This window comes from Neoarius graeffei, chromosome 20, assembly GCF_027579695.1.
Source record: "Neoarius graeffei isolate fNeoGra1 chromosome 20, fNeoGra1.pri, whole genome shotgun sequence".
Classification (NCBI taxonomy): domain Eukaryota; kingdom Metazoa; phylum Chordata; class Actinopteri; order Siluriformes; family Ariidae; genus Neoarius; species Neoarius graeffei.
The window spans coordinates 51,094,916-51,122,764 of record NC_083588.1 but is presented as its reverse complement, the minus strand read 5'-3'; the positions used below and the strand labels follow the sequence as shown (position 1 = coordinate 51,122,764).

General features: G+C 42.6%; 1 protein-coding gene across 3 annotated transcripts in view; it reads left to right on the top strand.

Annotated features, from left to right (window-relative positions):
• Nucleotides 1–27,849, top strand: part of cacnb1 (calcium channel, voltage-dependent, beta 1 subunit) — a 107,840-nt gene that overhangs the window by 946 nt on the left and 79,045 nt on the right. For all 3 annotated transcript variants that reach the window (XM_060901940.1, XM_060901939.1, XM_060901943.1), the window contains exon 2: nucleotides 13,603–13,689. In XM_060901940.1, coding sequence (XP_060757923.1) covers nucleotides 13,603–13,689 — 87 coding nt within the window. The remainder of the gene's footprint in view (nucleotides 1–13,602; nucleotides 13,690–27,849) is intronic.

Here is a 27,849-nt window from a genome sequence, read left to right as displayed (position 1 = left end):
CACTTGAACAAATCCAGCCCAGGACTTGAGCCCACAGCATCCCAAATCTGACTTTCTGGCATACACTATCAGAAACAGAGTCCATTTCTGTCCCCCAGTCTACACTAATGTACCCTCTAGAGATCATTATTGGACCTCAGGGTAACTGTGTGTACATTTTAGGGACAAAAAGGTACATATACTGTATGTTCCCAAGCAGTATACAAAGGGTACAAATAAGTACCTTTGTGGGTACTGCGACAGTGACAAACGACAATCATACAGTCCTTCCTTATAAAAATATACTAATATATCCTTCGTAATAGGCGGCACGGTGGTGTAGTGGTTAGCGCTGTCGCCTCACAGCAAGAAGGTCCTGGGTTCGAGCCCCGTGGCCGGCGAGGGCCTTTCTGTGTGGAGTTTGCATGTTCTCCCCGTGTCCACGTGGGTTTCCTCCGGGTGCTCCGGTTTCCCCCACAGTCCAAAGACATGCAGGTTAGGTTAACTGGTGACTCTAAATTGACCGTAGGTGTGAATGTGAGTGTGAATGGTTGTCTGTGTCTATGTGTCAGCCCTGTGATGACCTGGCGACTTGTCCAGGGTGTACCCCGCCTTTCGCCCGTAGTCAGCTGGGATAGGCTTCAGCTTGCCTGCGACCCTGTAGAACAGGATAAAGCGGCTACAGATAATGAGCCGTCTCCATCAATTTCAATCTCCATTGATGTATTCAATATAATAAGCCGATCGAATGATTTGGATCAATTATTATTTTGTGTTATTTTTAATTAACGTGTAATAAATTAATATGTGAGCAAGCTGATTAGCCTGTAACTCCTCACAGCTTTGTGACGTATTGATCAGAGGCTGTCAAATCGAATCGTATTGATCAGTTTTGATCTGTCTGTACTCAAGGAGGTTGAATTGATAAAATATGATCTAGGAATGTAGGCCTCTGCCGCCCAGGAGATTCTACCTCACGGATATTTGGGAGCAACAGTCACTGACTCAGACACGACTGCTCAGAGATGTTTCTTAGTTTATTGTAGGACAAACATGAGTATATATTTACATTCAGGAGCGTGTTGTGACTGTGTGATTGGATGATGATGATTTAAGAAGCCGAGTTGTCTGTGTGTGATAGAGTGATGAAGCATGACATCACTGGTCAGGATAAACTTATGGAAACAAAGAGCAGACGTGCGAGCGAAGATACTGTAAATCTCAAGTTGCAATCAAGCCAGCCTGGACCAGCTTCAAGCATGCCACACAGATATCTCTATCATGTGTATATATGTTATTTACGAGCTGGGAGGTCCGTGTCGTGAAATACCGTGACCGAGGTCTTGAAAGTACTAAGCGAGGCCCTCTGGGCTGAGGTCAGTATTCAAGGCCGAGGTCACGGTATTTCACCATACGGCCCGACCTTAAGCTGGTAAATAATATATTTATTTTTTTCTTTACCAAATTCTAACAGAAAACGAGAGCGCCTGAAAGAGAAAACTGAGCTGAGCCGCCATTTTGAATCCTCATTCACGGCTGTAATGCAAATTGCTTCCTCCTCAGTATACAAGTGCACTTCCATGGCAGGGAAAAACTACATTTTGCCTCCTATGTAGTCCCCTATTTATACAAATAGGAGTCATTCAGGATTCAGCCATGTTTTTGCTCGGCGTTAGCAAGTTAGAGGTTTTTAGCTTTCTCCTGAAATGTTTTCTTTTATTTCTTCTTCCTCAGGGTAGTAAAACTCGCTTTCGCTGTGAAGACTGTCGTTATCGCGATCTATGCTGTAAAATTGATGCTATTATACTGAGAAATGCTGGCAAAAATTTATAAGATTTTTGATAATCTTATAAATAAATCTTATAAAAAAAGATAAATGTTGACAAAAAATTCTACTGTTTGTTGTTGTTGTGAACTAGCGAGTCGCCAGAGGTCCGTAACCGGGGTCTGTAACCGGGGTCCGTATCGTAGGATAATGAGCCGCTCGCCAGCCAATCAGAGCGCAGGATTTGATGGAAACCGGACCGCGAAAAAAATAAATAGATGATATTACACAGTGGAGCGAAGATATGAAGTTTATCTTCGAATGGTGAACGTATATTTCACGAGTTAGTGAAGCGAACGAGTGAAATATTTTTCAACACCAGAAGATAAACTTCATGTCTTCGCACCACTGTGTAATATTTTTTTTATTATATGGACACGTCCACACACAAAAAATACGCAAGTTAATCAAAATAATTAAATTTTGAACCGGTTTGCCATTTTGACAACGCCGAGTGACGTCATCGGAGTGAAATGTCAGTGATTATTATACATACAGGACACTTTTATCGATGGAATAAAAGCATGTGTTCTATTCCCTTCCAGCGGGTTCCGTTCATTTGGTTCGATAGCATGCAATATTGCGAGCATATCGCTTATCCTACGGGTATTACGTCACTTTACCCAATGGAGAATGAGTGTTGAATATGGTTTACATATGTTTGCATGGTTGTCAAGACAACATGACGTTGCACGTCGGAGATGTATGTAAAACGTCCGTGCTAGCGAGTGAGTGGGACAATTTGTAAACAAACATGGCCGCCAGGTTTGCTTCGTTAAATGCAGAAGATTTTGAGAGAATTTTGAAAGAGAAAGATGCATTGAACACCTGAAAGGAATGTATAATAATAATAATAGGCGGCACGGTGGTGTAGTGGTTAGCGCTGTCGCCTCACAGCAAGAAGGTCCTGGGTTCGAGCCCCGTGGCCGGCGAGGGCCTTTCTGTGTGGAGTTTGCATGTTCTCCCCGTGTCCGCGTGGGTTTCCTCCGGGTGCTCCGGTTTCCCCCACAGTCCAAAGACATGCAGGTTAGGTTAACTGGTGACTCTAAATTGACCGTAGGTGTGAATGTGAGTGTGAATGGTTGTCTGTGTCTATGCGTCAGCCCTGTGATGACCTGGCGACTTGTCCAGGGTGTACCCCGCCTTTCGCCCGTAGTCAGCTGGGATAGGCTCCAGCTTGCCTGCGACCCTGTAGAAGGATAAAGCGGCTAGAGATAATGAGATGAGATAATAATAATAATATTGGCTGGCTTTTTTAAATAATATATCAGATGTATTCCATTCAGCTACCATGATACTGAATGAGTCGAAGATGAGTTCAGTATCATGCTAGCTGAATGGAATATATCTGATATACGTACCACACAAAAAAGCCAGCCAATATTATTTAAATATGTCACTCAGAGGGCGGCACGGTGATGTAGTGGTTAGCGCTGTCGCCTCACAGCAAGAAGGTCCGGGTTCGAGCCCCGTGGCCGGTGAGGGCCTTTCTGTGTGGAGTTTGCATGTTCTCCCTGTGTCCCCGTGGGTTTCCTCCGGGTGCTCCGGTTTCCCCCACAGTCCAAAGACATGCAGGTTAGGTTAACTGGTGGCTCTAAATTGAGCGTAGGTGTGAATGTGAGTGTGAATGGTTGTCTGTGTCTATGTGTCAGCCCTGTGATGACCTGGCGACTTGTCCAGGGTGTACCCCGCCTTTCGCCCGTAGTCAGCTGGGATAGGCTCCAGCTTGCCTGCGACCCTGTAGAACAGGATAAAGCGACTAGAGACAATGAGATGAGATAATGAGATGAGATGTCACTCAGATCCGTGATGTATTTCGTATGAAAAATATGCGTTTTTCAACATGAGAAGATAAACTTCATATCTTCAAGCCAACATGCGATTTTCTTTGTATTATATCGACACATTCACAAACAAAAGCTACGCAAGTTAATCAAAACAATTCATTGATTTCCTCACGAGTGAAGATATTGGAAAATATGTTCCTCAATGGGCGGCACAGTGGTGTAGTGGTTAGCACTGTCGCCTCACAGCAAGAAGGTCCTGGGTTCGAGCCCCATAGCCAACGAGAGCCTGTGGAGTTTGCATGTTCTCCCTGTGTCCGCATGGGTTTCCTCCGGGTGCTTCGGTTTTCCCCGCAGTCCAAAGACATGCAGGTTAGGTTAACTGGTGGCTCTAAATTGAGCGTAGGTGTGAATGTGAGTGTGAATGGTTGTCTGTGTCTATGTGTCAGCCCTGTGATGACCTGGCGACTTGTCCAGGGTGTACCCCGCCTTTCGCCCGTAGTCAGCTGGGATAGGCTCCAGCTTGCCTGCGACCCTGTAGAACAGGATAAAGCGACTAGAGACAATGAGATGAGATAATGAGATGAGATGTCACTCAGATCCGTGATGTATTTCGTATGAAAAATATGCGTTTTTCAACATGAGAAGATAAACTTCATATCTTCAAGCCAACATGCGATTTTCTTTGTATTATATCGACACATTCACAAACAAAAGCTACGCAAGTTAATCAAAACAATTCATTGATTTCCTCACGAGTGAAGATATTGGAAAATATGTTCCTCAATGGGCGGCACAGTGGTGTAGTGGTTAGCACTGTCGCCTCACAGCAAGAAGGTCCTGGGTTCGAGCCCCATAGCCAACGAGAGCCTGTGGAGTTTGCATGTTCTCCCTGTGTCCGCATGGGTTTCCTCCGGGTGCTTCGGTTTTCCCCGCAGTCCAAAGACATGCAGGTTAGGTTAACTGGTGACTCTAAATTGACCGTAGGTGTGAATGTGAGTGTGAATGGTTGTCTGTGTCTATGTGTCAGCCCTGTGATGACCTGGCGACTTGTCCAGGGTGTACCCCACCTTTCGCCCGTAGTCAGCTGGGATAGGCTCCAGCTTGCCTGCGACCCTGTAGAACAGGATAAGCGGCTACTGATAATGATGGATGGATGTTCCTCAATGTAGCATAGGATGTAGTTCATATGAAAAATATGAGTGGTGTATTTCCCAGTGAAACACTCATGTCTTTGTAATATCATATCATAGCATATCCAGTGGTGTCGTCTGAATCTGATTGCTGCCTAAAAAATTGAAATTGTGTTGTGTCATGTGGAAATCTGAGGTTTACACTCGTCAAGGCAGTAACCTAGAGACGAACGGCTGAGGTTAGAATGATTTTTTCCAGTCGGCACAATTTATAACAAATACATTTTCTCTTTTCGCTGCCTCATATATTTTACATCAGTATTTTATTGGTAGAAATGACTAACACGCTGACACAACTTCAAACAAATTATTTTTTTTTTCTTCTTATCACTCACTGAGATTTTTTGTCGGCGAGATAAACACACCGGGATGCATACAAGCGCAAGCGATTTCATTTACAGAAAATCCGACAGTCCAAAATTCACAGCTGCGGTTGAAAAACAACGAGTTTAAAAGTATCATGAGGCTAATGGAGAGATCCAAAGGCATAAATGAGAAAAACACAGCAGAACAAAAGGTCAATGATGAATAAGGACCAAATGGAAGAAAGGCTAATTCACTCCAACAGTGTTTCTGAAGAATTGTATTTGCACATCTTTGGAGAAGATATACTTCCATTTAAACCATCATTTGTGAACATCGATCCACACCAGCTCCGCGAGACACATGACTCACGCACATAAACCACGACTCCAGCTGCATTTTTGTTCGTTGTGCCTGTTATTTTTCATTTGCACATCAGTGAAGCATGATCCCATAGCGATTCATTCACTTTCTCGGTGTTTTATTTATTATTGAAATAAATAAATAATAACTTCATCTACAACAACGTTTTGATTTGTGCGGATTATAAATGCGGAACAGGGTGTTTGTACAGTAATGACTGAATACTTGTGACTCTAAAATGGCAAACCAGAATAAACATAATGATTCTGTCCATATTCACTGGATATGAGCAATCGTGCGCTCTGATTGGCTACTCTACTCCTAAGCTACCAGCTCATATACTGTGAGGAGAGAAAAACAAAATGGCGGAGCATGTTGCTAAACTGACCAAGGACGAAATAAAAACTTTACTCGAAAATAAAATCCAAAAAAAATTTTTTTAAAAGCAACAAAATATGGAATAAAAGTATTTGATGGTAAGAATGTATCTTTTTTTTAAGAATTATTATTATCGCATTTTTCACAAATCACTACTGTCATGTCGTCGGTTTGTTTATGTTCTAAGCGGAAATGATTTTGTCTGACTTTTTTTTTTAAAAGATATTTTTGGGGGCTTTTTGCACCTTTATCGGATAGGACAGTGTAGAGACAGGAAATAAGCGGGAGAGAGAAACGGGGAGGGATCGGGAAATTACCTCGGGCCGGAATCGAACCCGGGTCCCCAGATTTATGGTATGGCGCCTTATCCACCTGAGCTATGATGCCCCCTGTCTGACATTTTGTCTAAAGTTTATTTATCGAATTTGCAAAAAATAAAAATGCTCCGTTTCTCAAAATCCAGTGAATGTGGATAGAATAAAACAGTTATTCCAGTCAATCTCGTCATACACGGATTATAGCCAGAGGTGGACAGTAACGAAGTACATTAAAAAAAAATTTAACATTTTTTATTTTTCAAGAATTATTATTTTAGTACTTTTCACAAATTGCTACTGTCATTTCGTCGATTTTGTCGGACATTTTGTATAAAGTTTTTATTGATCGAATTTGCAAAAAAAAAAAAATGCTCTGTTTCTCAAAATCCAGTCAGAAATAATAAAACGGTTATTCCACTCAATCTCGTCGTCCATGGCTTATAGCCAACTCGGTGCTACGCGCCTCGTCAGCTGTTAGCTCATGTACGACTCGATTTCATGGAATAACTGTTAAATATTTCACACAATAAACATAAATGTGTTTGTTCGCCAACTTATGATTCACATCACAGATTCAACAATGCAGATGTATTTTTGAGCACAATGTATCACAAACAGGAGTAAAAATATGTTTAATAGTTATAGCTGATATGTTTATAGATTCCGTGGATGGTTTTGTTTTTTTTCATGTATAGAATTTATTTTTTTTCTTTTTTGCTCAGTAGTGTGGGATAGTATGGGCTGACAACGTACAAGTGTGTCTATTTCTTGACTAATTCTCTTCTCTGTGATGGCAGTAAATTCACTGTGCTGTTATTTTGATAGTTACCGTGTATCAAATTTCCTGATTACAGTGGTGCTTGAAAGTTTGTGAACCCTTTAGAATTCTCTATATTTCTGCACAAATATGACCTAAAACATCATCAGATTTTCACACAAGTCCTAAAAGTAGATAAAGAGAACCCAGTTAAACAAATGAGACAAAAATAGTATACTTGGTCATTTATTTATTGAGGAAAATGATCCAATATTACATATCTTTGAGTGGCAAAAGTATGTGAACCTCTAGGATTAGCAGTTAATTTGAAGGTGAAATTCGAGTCAGGTGTTTTCAATCAATGGGATGACAATCAGGTGTGAGTGGGCACCCTGTTTTATTTAAAGAACAGGGATCTATCAAAGGCGGCACGGTGGTGTAGTGGTTAGCGCTGTCGCCTCACAGCAAGAAGGTCCGGGTTCGAGCCCCGTGGCCGGCGAGGGCCTTTCTGTGTGGAGTTTGCATGTTCTCCCCGGTCCGCATGGGTTTCCTCCGGGTGCTCCGGTTTCCCCCACAGTCCAAAGACATGCAGGTTAGGTTAACTGGTGACTCTAAATTGACCGTAGGTGTGAATGTGAGTGTGAATGGTTGTCTGTGTCTATGTGTCAGCCCTGTGATGACCTGGCGACTTGTCCAGGGTGTACCCCGCCTTTCGCCCGTAGTCAGCTGGGATAGGCTCCAGCTTGCCTGCGACCCTGTAGAACAGGATAAAGCGGCTACAGATAATGAGATGAGATGAGATATACGCAGGATACATCTTGTACCCCTGGATCCTGCAACTGATAATTCCATCTCCAGTCTCACTGGTTTGTTTCTGCAGTGCTTCTTCAGGAACAACTAGCAAGGTTTCCTGGTTCAAGCATTCTACCTGACCATTTGTCTGTTCGTGATACCCTGAGAAAAGGCTTGCACTGATGTTGAAATGTTTGTTCAGGCTTTCCCAACATGCGGAGTGAACTGTACTCCCCTATCTGAAACATCGTCTTTTCGTGCAGAAAAACCACACCGAAAATAGCTTCTGCTGTTACCAGGGCCAGAGGGAGTTTGGGTAGAGGCATGAGATAACAAGCCTTCGGAAAAGCAATGGTGACAAAAATAGTTTGGAATCCTCTGGATACGGGCAGTGAAATAATTAAATCCTTTTGCAATGTGTGATCAAGGGTGGTGAGGGACGGATAAGGGCTGGAGTCAAACTGGAGGCAGATCCCAGGATGATCCTGGACGTTCTGGACAAGCGTGCATGCTGTGTGACATCCAATGAGTTGTTCACACGTAGGCCAATCATGAGCGCATGCCACTGTTTGAGACGTGGATGGGCAGATGTACACCAAACCAACAGCAACGCCTCCTTTATAACGTCCTCCATCACTTGAGTTTTCGGCGGCATGGTGGTGTCATGGTTAGCACTGCTGCCTCACAGCAAGAAGGTCCTGGGTCAGAGCCCAGTGGCCGATGGAGGCCTTCCTGTGTGGAGTTTGCATGTTCTCCCCGTGTCTGCATGGGTTTGCTCCGGTTTCCCCCAAAGACATGCAGGTTAGGCTAATTGGTGGCTCTAAATTGACCGTAGGTGTGAATGTGAGTGTGAATGGTTGTTTGTCTCTGTTACCCCTTTTCCACCAAATCAGTTCCAGGGCTGGTTCGGAGCCAGTGCTGGTGCTGATTCACAACTCGTTCAACTTGCGAGCCAGCTGAGAACCAGTTTGCTTTTCCATCGCTCGCGGTGCCACGTCATTACGTCGCTGTATACGTCAGTTACGTCGCTACGTTTGCTTAAACCTTGGCGTGAATATCGAAGCAAAAACAACATGGAAGAAGCAGCAGCAGCAGCAGCAACAACAACAATAATAATAATAATGGATGACTTTGCGTTTGTACAGCTGCGGCTTCTCACCGCTTAAAAACGGCGATCTTTCGCGGTCTTGTTATTGTTGTTGGTCTTAACAACTCCGCCCCCCGCTGACGTAAGCGGTTCTTTCCTCTGGCCCAGAGAGAGTTGGTGCTAGCCTGGAACCGGTTTTTCTGGCCCCAGAGCCAGTTCTTTGTCAGTGGAAACAGAAAACCCGGTTCCAAACTAAACACTGGCCCCGAACCAGCCCTGGAACTGCTTTGGTGGAAAAGGGGCATGAGTCAGCCCTGCGATGACCTGGCGATTTGTCCAGGGTATACATAGTCAGCTGGGATAGGCTCCAGCTTGCCTGCACAGGATAAGCGGTGGAACTGAGTTTTCGTGAATGCGGATAAGCTCAGCTATCTGTAATGCTCTCGGACCAAAGTAGATTTGAAAATTCCCATGGCTGTACGTTCTCTCATGCCACTCCACTCGTACCATTACAGGTGCACTGATTTCTGAAGGTATGAATAACTGAAAAATTTCACCAAGTCAGTGATGTACCAGAAGAGACACTTGTGCAAGCAAGAAAATCAAGCAACTTGTTCTTATTGTTCTGCTTTCTATATCTTCAGGACTGTTCCTCTAATTAGTTCTCTGACGATCCTGTTTTCAGTACATAAGCTCATATTTCAGTGATGTCCCTGATCCTTATATCCATATTCATGCCTCGAATGTTATCTAATGCGGTGTGTGTTTTGAGAGGTGCTCCATCTGAATCATTTCTATACATAGATGTGAGGAGGAGGTGGTAGAAACTATAAAGCTGCTTGTGCTAACGTGTACGTGCTCTAGTGCAAGCGTGTATGCTCGTGTGTTAGTGAGTGTGTAGTGAAGTAGGTTGGATTCGGTGTGTGTGTGCGCCGTGCGATTGCCAGTATTAGAACATCGATGGGCTTGGGGTCGTCAGAAGAACCATGACGAGAAATATGATGGTGGATTAAACAGAAGTGCTCTTAAGATTGGATGAGCCATCAAATAAAAATCGAGAAAACGGGATACTGTGTGTGTTTTCTGTACCCGTTCCTGTCTTCCTTTCACATCTTTCGACCGTACGGAGAAATGTGTGAATTGTGTGACTGCAGCATCTTGCCGTATGAGAGTCGGAACATTTTACACGAATCTAAAGGAGCACAGTTTACTGTAATAGAATTATATGCAGGATTCATCCTCTTTTCTTCTCTTCTCCTCTCTATCTATCCGTGTCCTCTCCTCTCCTTGCTCCTGGTCTCATTTTCAATTTGTTTAGCCTCTTCTCCTCTTATCACCTCTCCTCTCCTCTCCTCCTGTACCCTTAGCTCATCTGGCTGAAAGGCCGATGAGCTGTTGCCATGGCGTGACATCCGTCGTCCACGATTCAGTTAAATCGCATCTCCTTCGTCAATTATCCACGGGTTTCCGTTCCAATCTTTTCGTTCGAAAGAACTCATCACGCCGCACCAAAACTCAGTCGTTGCTTCACAAATTTTTTGCCAACGAGTTACTAATTAGGCCAAATGAACAAATTTTCCAGGCCTCTCACTAGAATTGTATCTCCTCTCCGATTTCTCATCTGATTCCAGTTCTGGTCGATGTTTTGGGTCGACCTTCCCATGAGGAACAAAACTATTACCCCTTTTCCACCAAATCAGTTCCAGGGCTGGTTCGGGGCCAATGCTGGTGCTGGTTCACAACTCGGTCAACTTGCAAGCCAGCTGAGAACCAGTTTGCTTTTTCATAGCTCGCGGTGCTAAGGGAAGCTACGTCAGTTACGTCGCTGTATACGTCAGTTACGTCGCTGTATACGTCAGTTACGTCGCTACGTTTGCATAAACCTTGGCGCGAATATCAAAGCAAAAACAACGCGGAAGAAGCAGCAACAACAACAATAACTAGGCACTGCATCACTAATAATAATAATAATAATAATAATGGATGACTTCGCGTTTGTACAGCTGCTGCTTCTCGTCGCTTAAAAATGGCGATCTTTCGCAGTCTTGTTATTGTTGTTGGTCTTAACAACTCTGCCCCCCGCTGACGTAAGCGGTTCTTTCCTCTGGCCCAGCAGAGAGTTGGTGCTAGCCTGGAACCGGTTTTTCTGGCCCCAGAGTCAGTTCTTTGTCAGTGGAAACAGAAAACCCGGTTCCAAACTAAGCACTGGCCCCGAACCAGCCCTGGAACTGCTTTGGTGGAAAAGGGGCAATTGTGGTTCGTTTTCTTGATTTTTCCCGTTGTGAACAATTTGTTGACAACTTTGTCTATTTTCAGTTAAATCGTATCTCTTCTCTCCGTCAGTTCTCAATGGATTTCAGTTCTGATTGTTTCGTTTGAAAAAACAAGACCTTCCGTTACAAAACTTTTTTTTGCTAAAAAATAAGTAATTAGGTCAGCTTAATGAGTTTTGGGACTTCTCATTAGAATTGTATCTCTTCTTGCAGTTCTCACCCGATTTTAGTTCTGATCGGTGTTTTGGTAGATCTTCCTTTGAGGAACAAAACTTGGTCGTTTGTTTCTTGATTTTTCTGCTGTAAACAATTTGCTTACAACTTTGTTTATGCTCAGTTAAATCGTATCTCCTCTCTCCGTCAGTTCTTAATGGATTTCAGTTCTGATTGTTTGTTTTATTTGAAAGAATTAGACCTGGGGCGGCACGGTGGTGTAGTGGTTAGCGCTGTCGCCTCACAGCAAGAAGGTCCTGGGTTCGAGCCCCGGGGCCGGCGAGGGCCTTTCTGTGTGGAGTTTGCATGTTCTCCCCGTGTCCGCGTGGGTTTCCTCTGGGTGCTCCGGTTTCCCCCACAGTCCAAAGACATGCAGGTTAGGTTAACTGGTGACTCTAAATTGACCGTAAGTGTGAATGGTTGTCTGTGTCTATGTGTCAGCCCTGTGATGACCTGGCAACTTGTCCAGGGTGTACCCCGCCTTTCGCCCGTAGTCAGCTGGGATAGGCTCCAGCTTGCCTGCGACCCTGTAGAAGGATAAAGCGGCTAGAGATAATGAGATGAGAATTAGACCTTCTGCACAAAACTTGATCATTGTATTGTCAAATTTTTTGCGAACAAATGAGTCATTAGGTCAACTTCACACATTTTCTTCTGACTAGAATTGTATCTCCTCTCTCTCATTTATCATGCGAATTCAGTTCTGATCAATGTTTTGGGTCGATCTTCCATCGAGGAACAAAATTGAGTTGAAAACTTTGTTGATTTTCCTGTTGTAAACAATTCGTCGTAGAGGATTGTCCTCTCTCACATCATGTTTCAGTTCTGTCTGATGTTTTGGTACTCATGGTTGTTTTGATGGCAGGTCAGATCAGCTACTACGTCCTCGACGTTCTGGACTTTCTATTCTCTCATGTCTGCTCCTGTTCTCCTGTATCTCCTCCATCTGTGTCCTCTCCTTTCCTCTTCTTCTCCCATCTCTCCTGACCTCCTTCTGCTTCTTCTCCTCTTATCTCCTATCCTACTGTCTCCTCTCCTTTCTTCTCCTCTTTTCTCGTTCTCTCGTCTATCCTTTTGTCTGATGTCGTCTTCTGCGCTCTCTCGTCTCCTCGTCTTTTACCCGTCCTCTTCTTTTGTTTTCTGTTTTCTTCTCCTGTCACTTCTTGTCTTGTCTGTCTCTCCAGTTCACTGTGTAACTTTCAAAATAATTTCCCCATCACACTGCTTCCCACTTTCCCAGTTATCCAATTAGCCTCGGTGGGTATTTGTCAACAGGAAGTCTCTCATTGCCATAGTGACAAATCCCTCCTCCTTCCTTTGACATTTGTTTGGCCTTTTCTCCCATCTGATCTCCATGTGCAAATGCAGCACCCATCTCCATCTCCACCCATCCTGCATTAGAAACACATCACATGTAATACCATACCTCTCATAACAACTTTAGATTCCTATTTAATCAGAAATCAGCACGTTTTGCTGCAGATACGTCTCGAATACTGTTGGACGAGGTTCATCAGGGATTTGACATAGGAGCCTTCTGTATTTAGGTGTCCAAGCAGGGAAAGTGAACGTGTGTTCCGACTACAGTGTGCTTTGCTCCCACTGATTTTGCTCCTAAAAAGGAAAAATGTGACATGGGAATGTTTGAGCTTGTTCCCTCAAAGGTCTTGGAAGTGTGCACATCTGTAACGTGTTCTGGACTTGCTTAAGGGTGATTTTATGAGCAAGAGGACTTAATGGAGACGGATATAAGTTTTACATCCTAATTTAGCGATTACTGGTGTTTTATTCTGTGTCTTTGGGGTTTTTTTTACCGCTTTTTGATATAAATCCAACATGTCATTCATTCCAAGATGTGCAAAAGTGAGCCAGAAGATGTGGGAGTGTGTCAGAAGGAAGAGAAAGAACAATGGTGTAATTGTTCTATTATGAAGTGATTTGTTTGTGTGTGTGTGTGTGTACAGTATGTGTGTGAGAGAGAGAGAGAGAGAGAGAGAGAGAGACAGTACTGTCTGTTCCATGAAGGTCTTTTATTGCCACCAAACCCAATTAGCCTTTCTCAGGTCTCCATGGCGACAGAGTCTAGCATTCGCAAACGCTCCACATGGCCTCATCCAGAGCCAGCAGGTCATTGGCCACCGTTGAGGCCAATAAGATTAGGGGGTCCCACAGTGCAAAGGCAGACATGAGTAATCATGGATAATCATATCTGGACATAGAGACAGGACATGGAGGACAGACAGTGTTTTTGCGTTTGACTGTTTTTGAGTGTTTGAGTGTCGAGGAATCGGTTCTGACTTGCCCCATTTCTCTTTCTGTCTAACATTATGTCCCTCAGGGGAAGTACGCAAAGAGGAAGAGTCGCTTTAAGCGATCTGATGGCAGCACCTCGTCTGACACAACCTCAAACAGCTTTGTCCGGCAGGTAAGTCGACAGACTCTCCACACTGGATCTTGTGTGTGTGTGTGTGTGTGTGTGTGTGTGTTATTTCACAATCACACATATTGACAGTGAAGCAGCTTGGATAAACATGAGCAATCAGGTCATAAAAGAATATGAGAAACAAATCTGATTTGTGAATTGCTGAACACAACCAAGATGCACATGTGATTATGGCGTTCTGGGTGTGTGTGGGATCGTTGTGACCCATTCCCCATACCACACTCACAGATATGGGGATAGAAAAAAACCAAACACTTATCCTAGGTGTACACTTCAAACATAGAAACAGAGGTTATCGCAATTAACAGTTATTCCATGAAATTGAGTCGTATACGAGCTGCTATAAGCCATGTACAACGAGATTGAGTGGAATAACTGTTTTATCCTATCCACATTCACTGGATTTTGAGAAACGGAGCATTTTTATTTTTTGCAAATTTGATCAATAAAAACTTTATACAAAACGTCCGACAAAATAATTTCCGCTTAGAATGTAAACAAACCGGCGAAATGACCAGAGCAATTTGTGAAAAATGCGATGATAATTCTTGAAAAATTAAAAAAGGTACGTTCTTACCAGGCGGCACGGTGGTGTAGTGGTTAGCGCTGTCGCCTCACAGCAAGAAGGTCCGGGTTCGAGCCCTGTGGCCGGCGAGGGCCTTTCTGTGCGGAGTTTGCATGTTCTCCCTGTGTCCACGTGGGTTTCCTCCGGGTGCTCCGGTTTCCCCCACAGTCCAAAGACATGCAGGTTAGGTTAACTGGTGACTCTAAATTGACCGTAGGTGTGAATGTGAGTGTGAATGGTTGTCTGTGTCTATGTGTCAGCCCTGTGATGACCTGGTGACTTGTCCAGGGTGTACCCCGCCTTTTGCCCGTAGTCAGCTGGGATAGGCTCCTGCGACCCTGTAGAACAGGATAAAGCGGCTACAGATGATGAGATGAGACATTCTTACCATGAAATACTTTCCTTCCGTATTTTGTTGTGCCTTTTTTTTTTTTTTTGGGGGGGGGGGGTTGTTTTCGAGTAGTTTTTTTCTTCCTCAGTTGGTTTAGCAACGTGCTCTGCCATTCTGTTTTTCTCTACTCACGGTATATGAGCTGATAGCGTGGTAGTAGAGTAGCCAATCAGAGCACGTGATTGCTCATATCCAGTGAATGTGGATAAAATAATTAAGTTATTCCACGAAATCGAATCGTACATGAGCTAATAGCACATAGCACTGAGTCGGCTATAAGCCATGTACGACGAGATTGAGTGGAATAACTGTTTTATTCTATCCACATTCACTGGATTTTGAGAAACGGAGCATTTTTATTTTTTGCAAATTTGCTAAAGAAAAACTGTATACAAAACATCCGACAAAATAATTTACACTTAGAATGTAAACAAACTGGCGAAATGACAGGAGCAAATTGTGAAAAATGCTAAAATAATGATTCTTGAAAAAAAAAAAGATACGCTCTTACCACGAAATGCTTTCATTCCATATTTTGTTGCTTTTTTGTATTTTTGAGGTTTAGTTTTCAGGTAGAGTTTTTATTTCGTCCTCGATTGGTTCAACAGCAAGCGCCGCCATTTTGTTTTTCTCTACTCACGGTATTTGAGCTGATATCCTAGTAGTAGAGTGGCCAACCAGAGCGTGCGATTTCTAATATCCAGTGAATGTGGATAGAACATTGAACAGTTATTCCATGAAATTGAGTCGTACATGAGCTGATAGGTGACGAGGCGCCTAGCACTGAGTCAGCTATAAGCCACGTACGACGAGATTGAGTAGAATGACTGTTTCATTCTATCCACATTCACTGGATTTTGAGAAATAAAGCATTTTTATTTTTATTTTTTGCAAATGTGATCAATAAAAACTTTATACAAAACGTCCGACAAAATCATTTCCGTTTAAAATGTAAACAAACCAGCGAAATGACCGAAGCAATTTGTGAAAAATGCTAAAATAATGATTCTTGGGAAAAAAAAAAAGATCCGCTCTTACCATGAAATACTTTTATTCCATGGTTTGTTGATTTTTTGTTTTTTTTTTTTGTATTTTTGGGGTTTAGTTTTCGAGTAGCTTTTATTTTGTCCCCGGTTGGTTCAGCAACACGCTCTGCCATTTTGTTTTTCTGTACTCACGGTACATGAGCTGATATCCTAGTAGTAGAGTAGCCGATCAGAGTGCACGCTTGCTCATATCCAGTGAATGTGGACAGAATAATATTCTAATATCTCTCATTTATTAGAGCTATCGCTAAGTTATTAAAGGCTTAGAATGTAGATTGGGAACTCATAAAGTCTGTCCAGTGTTCCTAGCACGGTTATTATTCACAAGACGCTCATACTGAACACCCATTCAACACATTTAATAATGTTTGACTTTGTGGATACAGTTGTAGAAGAGCAATGATTTATAATCCCAATATCCAGTGACCTCGAATAGAATCTGGGATGGGATCCTTTTGAAGTCTGCTTGCTATCCTTATGACATTTCATTTTTCATTGCCACTGTGCCTTGCTCCTGATGTAAAGCTGCTTTGTGATCATGTCCACTGTTAAAAGTAGAGTACCGATAAAATTGATTTCGACTTTAATTCTGTTTTGTCGACAGTTATTTGTGCTAGAGAGGTCAATGGAATTATTACACCATGGTTTTAATTCATGTTTTTTTTTAATTATTATTATTATTAGTGTGGGCACTGTTAAGTTTATTTGTACGGAAGCCGAGAGAGGCCCTTCATATAATCTTTTTTTTTATTCACCTTGTTATCCGGAGATAATGACATAATTAATTCAGGATCTCGAGAAAACAACACAACTAATTCGAGATCTCGAGAAAACAACCGTTATCCCGAGATAACAACATAGTTAATTCAGGATCTCGAGAAAATAACAAGGGCGGCGCGGTGGTGTAGTGGTTAGCGCTGTCGCCTCACAGCAAGAAGGTTCTGGGTTCGAGCCCCGTGGCCAGCGAGGGCCTTTCTGTGTGGAGTTTGCATGTTCTCCCCGTGTCCACGTGGGTTTCCTCCGGTTTCTCCCACAGTCCAAAGACATGCAGGTTAGGTTAACTGGTGACTCTAAATTGACCGTAGGTGTGAATGTGAGTGTGAATGGTTGTCTGTGTCTGTGTCAGCCCTGTGATGACCTGGCGACTTGTCCAGGGTGTACCCCGCCTTTCGCCCGTAGTAAGCTGGGATAGGCTCCAGCTTGCCTGCGACCCTGTAGAACAGGATAAAGCGGCTAGAGATAACGAGATGAGATGAGAAAACAACACAACTAATTCGAGATCTCGAGAAAACAAAACAATTATTTCGAGATTTCGAGAAAACAAAACAATTATTTCATGATCTCAGCTGGATCACTGTATCTCCGTCGGTAGAGACGAAGCCAGGCCAGTCTTCTGCGGAGGTGCCGCGGACTAATTTTGAAATTATCCCTTATTAAAAGACTTAATGCAGTCTCTCCCTGTGTCAACCCCTGATCAAAATATTGCCTTATTAGGTGATCGATTATTCCAGACATTCTAATGACCAAAGTTGCGTCTATACAGAATGAGAAATAGCCCCAAAGTCAGCATATCACAAGTCTCTTGGCGCACCTGAATGAACCATTTCTCAGCTGTTTACTCGAGATCACGGAACAATTGTTTTGTTTTCTCGAGATCACGGAACAATTGTTTTGTTTTCTCGAGATCACGGAATAATTGTTTTGTTTTCTCGAGATCACGGAACAATTGTTTTGTTTTCTCGAGATCACGGAATAATTGTTTTGTTTTCTCGAGATCTCGAAATAACGGTTTTGTTTTCTCGACATCTCGAAATAACGGTTTTGTTTTCTCGACATCTCGAATTAGTTGTGTTGTTTCCTCGAGATCCTAAATTAATTATGTCGTTATCTCGGGATAACAAGGTGAATAAAAAAAAAGGATTATATGAAGGGCCTCTCTCGGCTTCCGTATATTTGAGATAGCCTAAAGCTTTTAACGTGTGTGTGTGTGTGTGTGTGTGTGTGTGTGTGTGTGTGTGTGTGTGTTTATGCAGCTAGCGCTGGCTTTTTACAATGTGTGTTTGCTCCATTTACCTGAAAAACAGATGCTTGATGCTCAGTTTCACATTACACCGTGTTCCTTCACCTTATACACACAGAGACTGCACTTGTAGCTCAGGCCCTCATATTGACTTGGCATTTTAAGAAAGGTTCCTGGGTTATGCTGAAATGCTTCCTCCCTTTCGATGTGTCCTGTTTTCCATGCCCCTGCTGCATGACATTTGCCCGCCAGCAAGGGGTGTCAAACTAAGAAGTCTCCCTCCTGCACCAATACAGGGACAACGCAGGGAACATTACCTCCTTTTATGCATGCACAAAGAGAAAAGCTTATGCCAGTCCGAGCACATATCAACACCCCAAGAAGCACTCTTTGGCCCCATGACTGCGCAAGCAGAAGCTGCATCCTTTTGATGCTGGAATCGAAACAGAACAGGCTTCCCTTAGAGACCTATTGAGTCGAATTGCTTTCAAAGATCAACAACAAACAATTACCTTTAATGAATATTTTATCATAACCAGTTGTGACTTCTTTTTTTTTTATCTATAGCTACGTGTTGAAATACATTTGCAGGTTCTCCCAAATTCTCATTTTCTACCAGGAGTTGGTTGTATTCACACTGTATTATTAGCAATGCCAGTTACAGGCATCGGTTTGGTTCTATAAACAGAGTCGCAACATGCAGTGCTGCATGGCCTTAAAGGAGAACTGAAGGCAAGTTTTTTATTATCATTTTATTAAATATCGGAATGCATTTTTGATCGCTATTTTGTCACTGCTATAGCAAGTTATGAGTGTTTGAAATACGCTCTGTAATATATCAGTCCATATGTCAAAGCAATGGCCGTAAACGAGATGCATTGAGACCTGTGAGAGACATCGTAGGACGGAAGTAAAACGTACAGCGGAAATCAAAGCGACCGACATCTGCTGACGTTGTCAAAAGACGCGCGCGCCCTCTTTCGAATGCTGACGGAATCAAGCCAGAAGTTTTGTTTGTTTTGATAGCAATCAGGAAAGTTTGAAAAAGTAGGCAGTAATCGTCATTTAAACTCGTTTTTGTGCAATATTTCGTTTCGTTCAAAATGGCGGCACTGACACCTGGCTGACGCTTCACGTTTCGAAGTCTTGCACAAGTCTCGTGAAGATCGCGCGGATAAGCGACGCTGGCCATGGACCAAATGAACTAAATTCAACATGGCTAAAAACCGAATAGGCCGACAAGTATAATATTTAATTGCGATTTAGTTGCCAATACGAGTCACGATATAAGGTTACTAAAACCGAAAATGTAATTGAATAACAGGTTAATTAAGAAATAAAGCAAGTTTAAAAATGACTTCAGTTCTCCTTTGAAAGTGGTTAAGGTTAGGGGTGTAACACATAGAGGATATTACACGGTGGCACGAAGATATGTTATTTACAAGCTGGGAGGTCCGTATGGTGAAATACCGTGACTGAGGTCTTGAAAGTACTGAGCGAGGCCCTCTGGGCCGAGGTCAGTCTTTAAGGCCGAAGCCACGGTATTTCACCATACGGACTGACCTTAAGCTGGTAAATAATTTTTTTTTTTTCTTTACCAAATTCTAACAGAAAACGAGAGCGCCCGAAAGGGAAAACCGAGCCAAGCCGCCATTTTGAATCCTCATTCACGGCTGTAATGCAAATGGCTCCCTCCTCGGTATACAAGTGCACTTCCATGGCAGGGAAAAAACTACATTTTGCCGCCTATGTAGTCCCCTATTTATACAAATAAGAGTCATTCAGGATTCAGCCATGTTTTTGCTCGGTGTTAGGAACAGTTAGAGGTTTTTAGCTTCCTCCTGAAATGTTTTCTTTTATTTCTTCTTCCTCAGGGTAGTAAAACTTGCTTTCGCTGCGAACACTGTCGTTATCACTATCCATGCTGTAAAATTAATGCTGTTCTCTTGAGAAATGCGAAAATAAATGTTGACAAAAATTGCTACTATGTTTGTTGTGAACGAGCGAGTCACCAGAGGTCCATAACTGGGGTCTGTATCGTAGGATACGGACCCGCTCGCCAGCCAATCAGAGCGCAAGATTTGATGGTAACCGCACCACGAAAAATATATGTGTTATTTACCAGCTGGGAGGTCCGTATGGTGAAATACCGTGACCGAGGTCTTGAAAATACTGACCGAGGCCTCTGGGCCGAGGTCAGTATTTTCAAGGCCGAGGTCACGGTGTTTCACAATACGGATCGACCTCATCTCATCTCATTATCTCTAGCCGCTTTATCCTTCTACAGGGTCGCAGGCAAGCTGGAGCCTATCCCAGCTGACTACGGGCGAAAGGCGGGGTACACCCTGGACAAGTCGCCAGGTCATCACAGGGCTGACACATAGACACAGACAACCATTCACACTCACATTCACACCTACGGTCAATTTAGAGTCACCAGTTAACCTAACCTGCATGTCTTTGGACTGTGGGGGAAACCAGAGCACCCGGAGGAAACCCACGCGGACACGGGGAGAACATGCAAACTCCGCACAGAAAGGCCCTCGCCGGCCACGGGGCTCAAACCCAGGACCTTCTTGCTGTGAGGCGACAGCGCTAACCACTACACCACCGTGCCGCCCACGGATCAACCTTAAGCTGGTAAATAATATATTTATTTTTTTCTTTACCAAATTCTAACAGAAAATGAGAGCGCCCAAAAGGGAAACCATATTTAGAACAAACCTGCTACTCAGCTTTCTCCTGAAATGTTTTCTTTTATTTCATCTTCCTCAGGGTAGTAAAACTCGCTTTCGCTGCGAACACTGTCGTTATCGCTATCCATACTGTAAAATTAATGCTATTATATTGAGAAATGCGAAAATAAATGTTGATAAAAATTGCTACTATGCTTGTTATTGTTGATAGAGTGAGTCACCAAAGGTCCGTAACCGGGGTCCGGATCGTAGGATTCCAGACCGCTTGCGAGCCAATCAGAGCGCACGATTTGATGGACTGAGCGAAGCAAATGAGTTAAAATGTTTTTCAACACAAGAAGATAAACTTCATATCTTCGTGCCACTGTGTAATGGTCTTTATATTATATGGACACATCCACACAAAAAATATGCAAGTTAATCAAAAGAATTTTAATTTTGAACCGGTTTCCCATTTTGACAACCCTGGGAGTGACGTAATCAGAGTGGAATATTGGGAATTATAATATATTGGACACTTTATTTTATTCCCTTCTAGTGGGTTTCATTCATTTGGTTCGATAGCATGCAATATTGTTACCATATCGCTTATCCGACATGTATTACGTCACTCTACCCAAGACAACATGACATCACACGTCGGAGACGTAAAACTTCCATGCTAGAAGGACTAGGTTTGCTTTGTGAAAAGCGGAAGATTTTGAGAGAATTTTGGTTGCCTGGTCACTCCGTTGTGTGGAGTTGTTGATGTTGATTTTAAAAGTAACTAAGTAAATTGCATCGGGAAATGAATACTTAAGTCTCAGTAAAAAATACTGTAGCGAGCATGCAGCGTGGAAGAAGAGTCTGGAGACAGAAATCTTAGTTTCTTAGTCCTTAGGCCATCCTTAAAAAAAATCTGTTTCCTGTCCACAGGGTGAGCAAAAAAAATTTTCAGTCGGGAGGGAGGGATTTTTTTTTTTTTTTTTTTTAATGGATGGATAAGAAATCGCAATGCTGTGTTTGCTTTTTCTTTCAGTACTTTTTTATTACAAAAGCAGACACATTTAATAAAATATGACAGTTTAATCAACTGAAACTTGTACAAAAACTTTAAGTTAGCATTTTAAATGCTGACTGCAACATTTGCAAGTCTTTTACAAAGGTACTTAAAATGTCCGGCACACGGACTTTTTGTAGTTCTAAATCGACCGTTACGCCTAGTTCGGATGAAATTACACTATTAAAATGATCACTGAATGATTTGTTTTTCTGAATCTGTACTATTTTGTTGTTCACTAGAATACCATTTTGCGATTTCACACTTAAGCAAATGTTTGAAAACTCCGGATCTCCTTCCTTCATGGTGGCTGCCATTTTTTTGTGCCGCATGGCGCATGCGCAGAGCTGATTCGGTTCTATATTCTGCGCGGAATGCAGGGCTTTCCACAAGCGCCGGTTTCCGGCCATACAGCCAACTACACAATTAAGTCCAGCTGGCTACTTTAATGACTATTATTTTTGTAGCCCACAGGCTCTAAATATTAATTTTCGATTTTAATAAAATTTAAATGTTTATCTAACGGACTGACAATAATGTCAGACTGAACCGCACTCATTTAAGTTGTGATTCGCGCTGTTTGTACTGATAATAACCACAAATTCCCCGCCGACTTCGTTGATCAAGGGAGAGTAACTCATCCGCGGCCCCAACATGCGGTGTGTGCGCGCGCACTCGGCAGAGGCAGTAGTGTGTTGGGGCCGTCAGAGGGAACAGAAGCAGAGATAACACTTATTTTGTCTCCGGTAAACCAGTCTTCTCTCGTTCAATTACGTGCTGGCATCAAAAGACACCGTTGGTTGTAAATGAAAGCAAACTGAGTGGTTGGAGTATATTTGCATACACAAATGGAGAAATGTTCGCTGAGTGTGTAATTGTGTAGCCCCACTGCAGACCGTTGTCGTTGTTAATTCATAGCATGCTCAGCTGCGTGAATGTGTCATGCACCGAAAATAAGAGATTTACAAGCCAGGAACGCCTCATGATGCAATACGCAAGCAAAGAAAGAAGATTTACTGCCATTTTACTTTGTATTTGAGTAAAGTGAATAAATAAATGGTCTGTGGAAAATACATTTAACCCTGGGAACAGGAGTTTATTTTGTGTTTACTTCCCCCCCCTCGGCTGGCTACTTATTTGTCATGGCTGGCTAGTATGAGCCTTAGTGGAAAGCCCTGGGAATGCGTAAATGTCAAGTTCGATTTTAGATTTACGAACCCGAAAAAAATGTCGAAAAACCGGCGTTAAAAAAAAAATTTCAACCGTACAAACGGCACTCACCCGGCCGGTGGACCGGAAACAGAACATTTTTTAATAATGGCCTTAGTCTGTGCTACTTGCTCTCGATAGCACTGGCTTGACTGCACTAGCGTTGGCCTTTGCTAATACTATTGATGAACACTACACCGGCTGGAAGGTAACTGGACTGCTGCACTGACAGCACCAAGTCACAGGTAAGCTCGCGCTGGCCTTCAAGAATGCTGATGTGTGTATATGAAGAGTGTGTATGTATACTAATAATAATAATAATACTGGCTGGCTTTTTTCATGGTATATTCCATTCAGCTAGCATGATATTGAATGGGTCGAAGACGAGTTCAGTATCATGCTAGGTGAATGGAATATATCTGATATACCACGAAAAAAGCCAGCCAATAATATTTAAGTATGTCACTCAGATCCGCGATGTATTTAATATGAAAAATGCGAGTTTTTCAACACGAGAAGATAAACTTCATATCTTGAAGCCAGCATGTGATTTTCTTTTTATTATATAGACACATTCACAAACAAAGTCCTCAAATTTATCGAAACCATTCAGCGATTCCCTCACGAGTGACATATATAGAGATTTATGTCACTGTTTTGGTTCTCCATGTCCCAAATGGAGCTCATATGAAAAATACGAGTGGTGTATTTCCCTGTAAAACACTAGTGTCCATATTATATAATGATATCTGTACTCAGATTTAATCCCAAAGTGCACATGGCCTAAACAATAAGTGTATTATTATTATTATTATTATTATTATCTCATCCAGCTGATAGGCGATGAGCTTGTTATATGTTGTCAATTGTCCGTCCAGCGTCGTCCACATTTCACGAAAATCGCTTCTTCTCTCTCAATTCTTCACCGATTTTTATTCTTTCTGGCAGGAAGGTAGGTCTGCCTGGGGTGCATATGGTTTCTACCCAAATTTACATAATTATAATTAATAATGAAGATATGGAATAATTAAGCCCTAACGAGCAGTTTCCACACAAATCGCTTCTTCTCCCTCAATTCTTCACCGATTTTGATTCTTTCTGGCCTGAAGGTAGGGGTACCTAGGGTGCATATAACTTCTACCCAGATTTGCTTCATTGCAATTATTAATGAAGTTCTGGACTAATTAAGCCTTAATAAGCAGTTCAACAAAAATCGCTTCTTCTCGGTCAATTCCTCGCGATTTTGGATTCTTTCTGGCAAATAGGTCAGTATTCCTAGGGTGTATATAGCTTCTATATATAGCCTGTATATAGTGTATAGAGCTTGCAGCATTTATTGCGCAAGGTGGCCCACTTTAGATCGTTCCTTCTGGACTAGACAGGGCCGGAGTGAACTATGTCATCATTGTCGGTCTCGTTAAACATTAACCTTACCACTCTGTCCTCAGAAACCCTGGCAAACACTGAAAAAACCCAAAGATGGGAATTCCAGCGCTGTCTTCATGGTCTGTGAATTCTGTCTCTGACAGATGATTGACCTCAGCGTCATCATTTGAGTATATTAGTACAGCCCACAATGTTTTTAAAACAAATTTAATTGATTCTATTTCCCAAAACAACCCAGTAATTTATTTTAAGCCACTGCGACCTGGAACCAGCAATTACCAAGGACTGCCACCTGCTCATGTTAATTAACAGTTTTTATCCTTTGAGTGCCATATCACCCACATGAAAGAAAACACCACCCACCTGTGTGATCTCAGTCTGGATGCCCACCTCTAAACTCAACGTGATGTTCTGTAAACGTTCTTAAAAAATGAATAGCGCGCCTCCTGTTCATATCTCAATTATCTATATCTCAATCTGTATTGAGATATTATATTTTCTGTTTGGTGTGTAAAGTGTTCATATTCTTTTGTTTCTGCTGAATTTTGTTTGCGATGGTGATGGACCGGTCGATGGACAGGACCGAGCGAGGGTCTCTGTGGGCTGTGGTGTTTGCAGATGGTGTTGTGGTCTGTGGTGGGAGTGGGGAGAGGGTTGGGGAGGGCCTGGAGAGGTGGAGGTATGGACTGGAGAGAAGAGCAATGAAAGTCAATTGGATTCAGAGCAAGACAGAATATATGTCTGTGAATGAGAGAGATGACGGTGGAATGGTGAAGATGCAAGGAGCAGAGGTGGCAAATGGGGATGAGTTTAAATACTCTGGGTCAGCTGTTCAAAGTGACAGGGGGTGTGGAAGAGAGTTGAAGAAAAGAGTGCAGGCAGGGTGGACTGGGTGGAGAAGAGTGTCAGGAGTGATTTGCAACAGAAGGGTACCAGCAAGAGTCAAAGGGAAGGTGTACAAGATGGTAGTGAGACCAGCCATGTTATATGGATTGGAGACTGTGGCACTGGCGAAAAGACAGGAGGCAGAGCTGGAGACAGCAGAGTGCTAAGATTTGCATCGGGAGTGATGAAGTGAGACAGGATTAGGAACGAGTATATTAGAGAGGTTGGACAGTTTGGAGCCCAGGTTGGACAGTTTGGAGCCAAAGCAAGAGAGATGACATTGAGTTGGTTTGGACATGTGTGGAGGAGAAATGCCGAGTATATTAGGAGAAGGATGCTGAAGACGGAGCTGCCAGGCAAGAGGAAAAGAGGAGGTTTATGGATGTGGTGAGAGAGAACACGAAGGTGGTTGGTGTGACAGAGGAAGATGCCAACGACAGGAAAGAAGGAGGTGATTCTGTTGCATCCCTTATATCAATTTAACAGTTATTCCACAAAATCGAGTCGTACATGAGCTGATAGCCGATGAGGCGCATAACACCAAATTGGCTAAAAGCCATGTATGACGAGATTGAGTGGAATAACTGTTTTATTCAATCCAAATTCACTGGATTTTAAGAAACAGAGCATTATTTTACAAATTCAAAACTTCATACAAAACATCAGACAAAATCATTTCCGCTTAGAATGTAAACAAACCGGCAAAATGACTTAGCAATTTGTGGAAAATGCAGTAATAATAATGCTTGAAAAAGATATGTCCTTACCATCAAATACTTTTCATATTTTGTTGCTTTTTTTTTGTATTTTTTTGGGATTTTGTTTTCGAGTGTTTTCATTTCATCCTCGGTTGGTTCAGCAACATGCTCCGCCATTTTCTTTTTCTTCTTTAGGGTTTTTTTTCGCGGTTGACAAACCAACTTAAAGGTGCATTACTGCCACCAACTGGGCTGGAGTGTGGAACAGGAAATTTTGCCGTGGGAAAAAAAAAACCTATATTCTTTTAGCTAGTTCTGTTTCTTTTAAATACTTGTTAACAAAGTGATATATCTGACTTGATGCGTGCCGCCATTTTCACTACGTTCACACTGCAGGCTGAAGTGACTCAAATCCGATTTTTTCGCCCATATGTGACCTGTATCCGATCTTTTATTGACAATATGAACGACACAGATCCGATTTTTTTCAAATCCGACCCAGGCCGTTTGGATATGTGGTCCTAATTCCGATTCCTATCCGATCTTTTCATATGCGACTTCAGTCTGAACCGCCAGGTCGCATTCATCCGACTTACACGTCATCAACAAGCCACAAACGTCACTATTCTGCGCTGAAGTAGGCGGCGGGTCTCTCAAAAAAAGTTACAACAACAAAACCCTTGCCCTCTTCCTTCTCAACCTCCTCCTTAACATCAGGCTATTGTGCATGTTCTGGCTCCGTCGCAACAACAACTGCATCATCACCAGGTACTCCATGCTGGCTACTGTCATACACAGGAAACTTTAGGTTACTTCCGTAAACACTGGCCATGCTCACTGTGTGTGACGTCGTCGTATCCTGCAATGCGCATGCGGAACACTTTTAGGTCGCTTTTCGTTCATACTGAGGATCACATACAAGTCGCATATATTTGTTAATGTGAACAACCTCACAAAAAAATCGGATTTCACAAAAAAATCAGAATTGAGCATTAAGCCTTGCAGTGTGAACGTAGTGTAAGTTTTTCTCTACTCATGCCCAAAATCGCTCACTCATTCACTACTCCCTACTCAGTATATAGGGAATTACTATATAGAGGCAAGGACGCGTTATCCTAATGGGCTTCACGGGCAGCTGCCACTAGGGGCCACTAGGGGGCCTCGGAGGTAGCGAGATCGGAAAATATGAAACGATATTTTCAGAAGTTTTGATCATATTGATAACATTTTTGATGCATTTCGCCACCCGTAAGGAAGCCCACCTTGTCCCGTCGCATAAATCACCCGTCATTGTCAATATGATCACTGTCCACCATGTCTTCACACGCTACGCCAGCTTGAGTTCAATGATTTAATTAATGACTTTGCTTTCCAGAAAAGTAGGAAAGTGCCCTTGTAAGTTGACCCATGGCTGTCAAACTGAATGCGCAAAGCTGTGTGCCACTGCTGTTTGGGACATTACGTGTGTGAAAGGATGAAATGTTTCACATAGCTGAACACTTTGAGATTTATTTCTGAGAAGCAAGATATTTTTCTTTCTTTGTTATCGCTCTTTGTTTTCACAAGTTAAAAGTCGCCTGGATTCCAAAATGAAAACGAACGGTTATATACCAAATGAATGTTCTTGTTCTGAATACTAAAGGAACTGTTGTAGGCCTCGGTTATGTTGTTGACATGTTGTTCATTGACTCACTCATTCAAAGGCTTCTTGAGGCTAAACTTTAGTTAACCAGACTTGTTAACCGTGATGTCTGATGGATTTTTTCCCCATGCAGTTGCCTATTTCACCATTGCTTTGTCTCGATTAAATAGGTGTTGATGGATATAAAGTTTTATTGTTCAATAGTATTTCTAATTGGGCCACTGTCATTATTTAAGTTTCTGTGTCTAGTTAGACAGGCACGTCTGAGGGGGTGAATTTGCTGAGCGCAGTTGACAACAGGCGGAGGTGGGGCCTCGGGGGGGGTGTCTGCCCAGGGCCTCGGCAAGGGTTAACGCGGCCCTGTATTGAGGTATTTCACCTGACGTCACAGGGTCACGTGACGCCCCGGTGTCCGCCATTTTGAACGTCAAGCTAGCTAATGTCAACAACAGTAGCTAGTATGTTACTGTAGCAATGTTTACGTTCAGTCATTTGGATGACTGTTAAAACCTTTCAGTCTCAAGTTTTTCCTTTACTGGATTTACTAGTTTACTGAGCTAGCGCG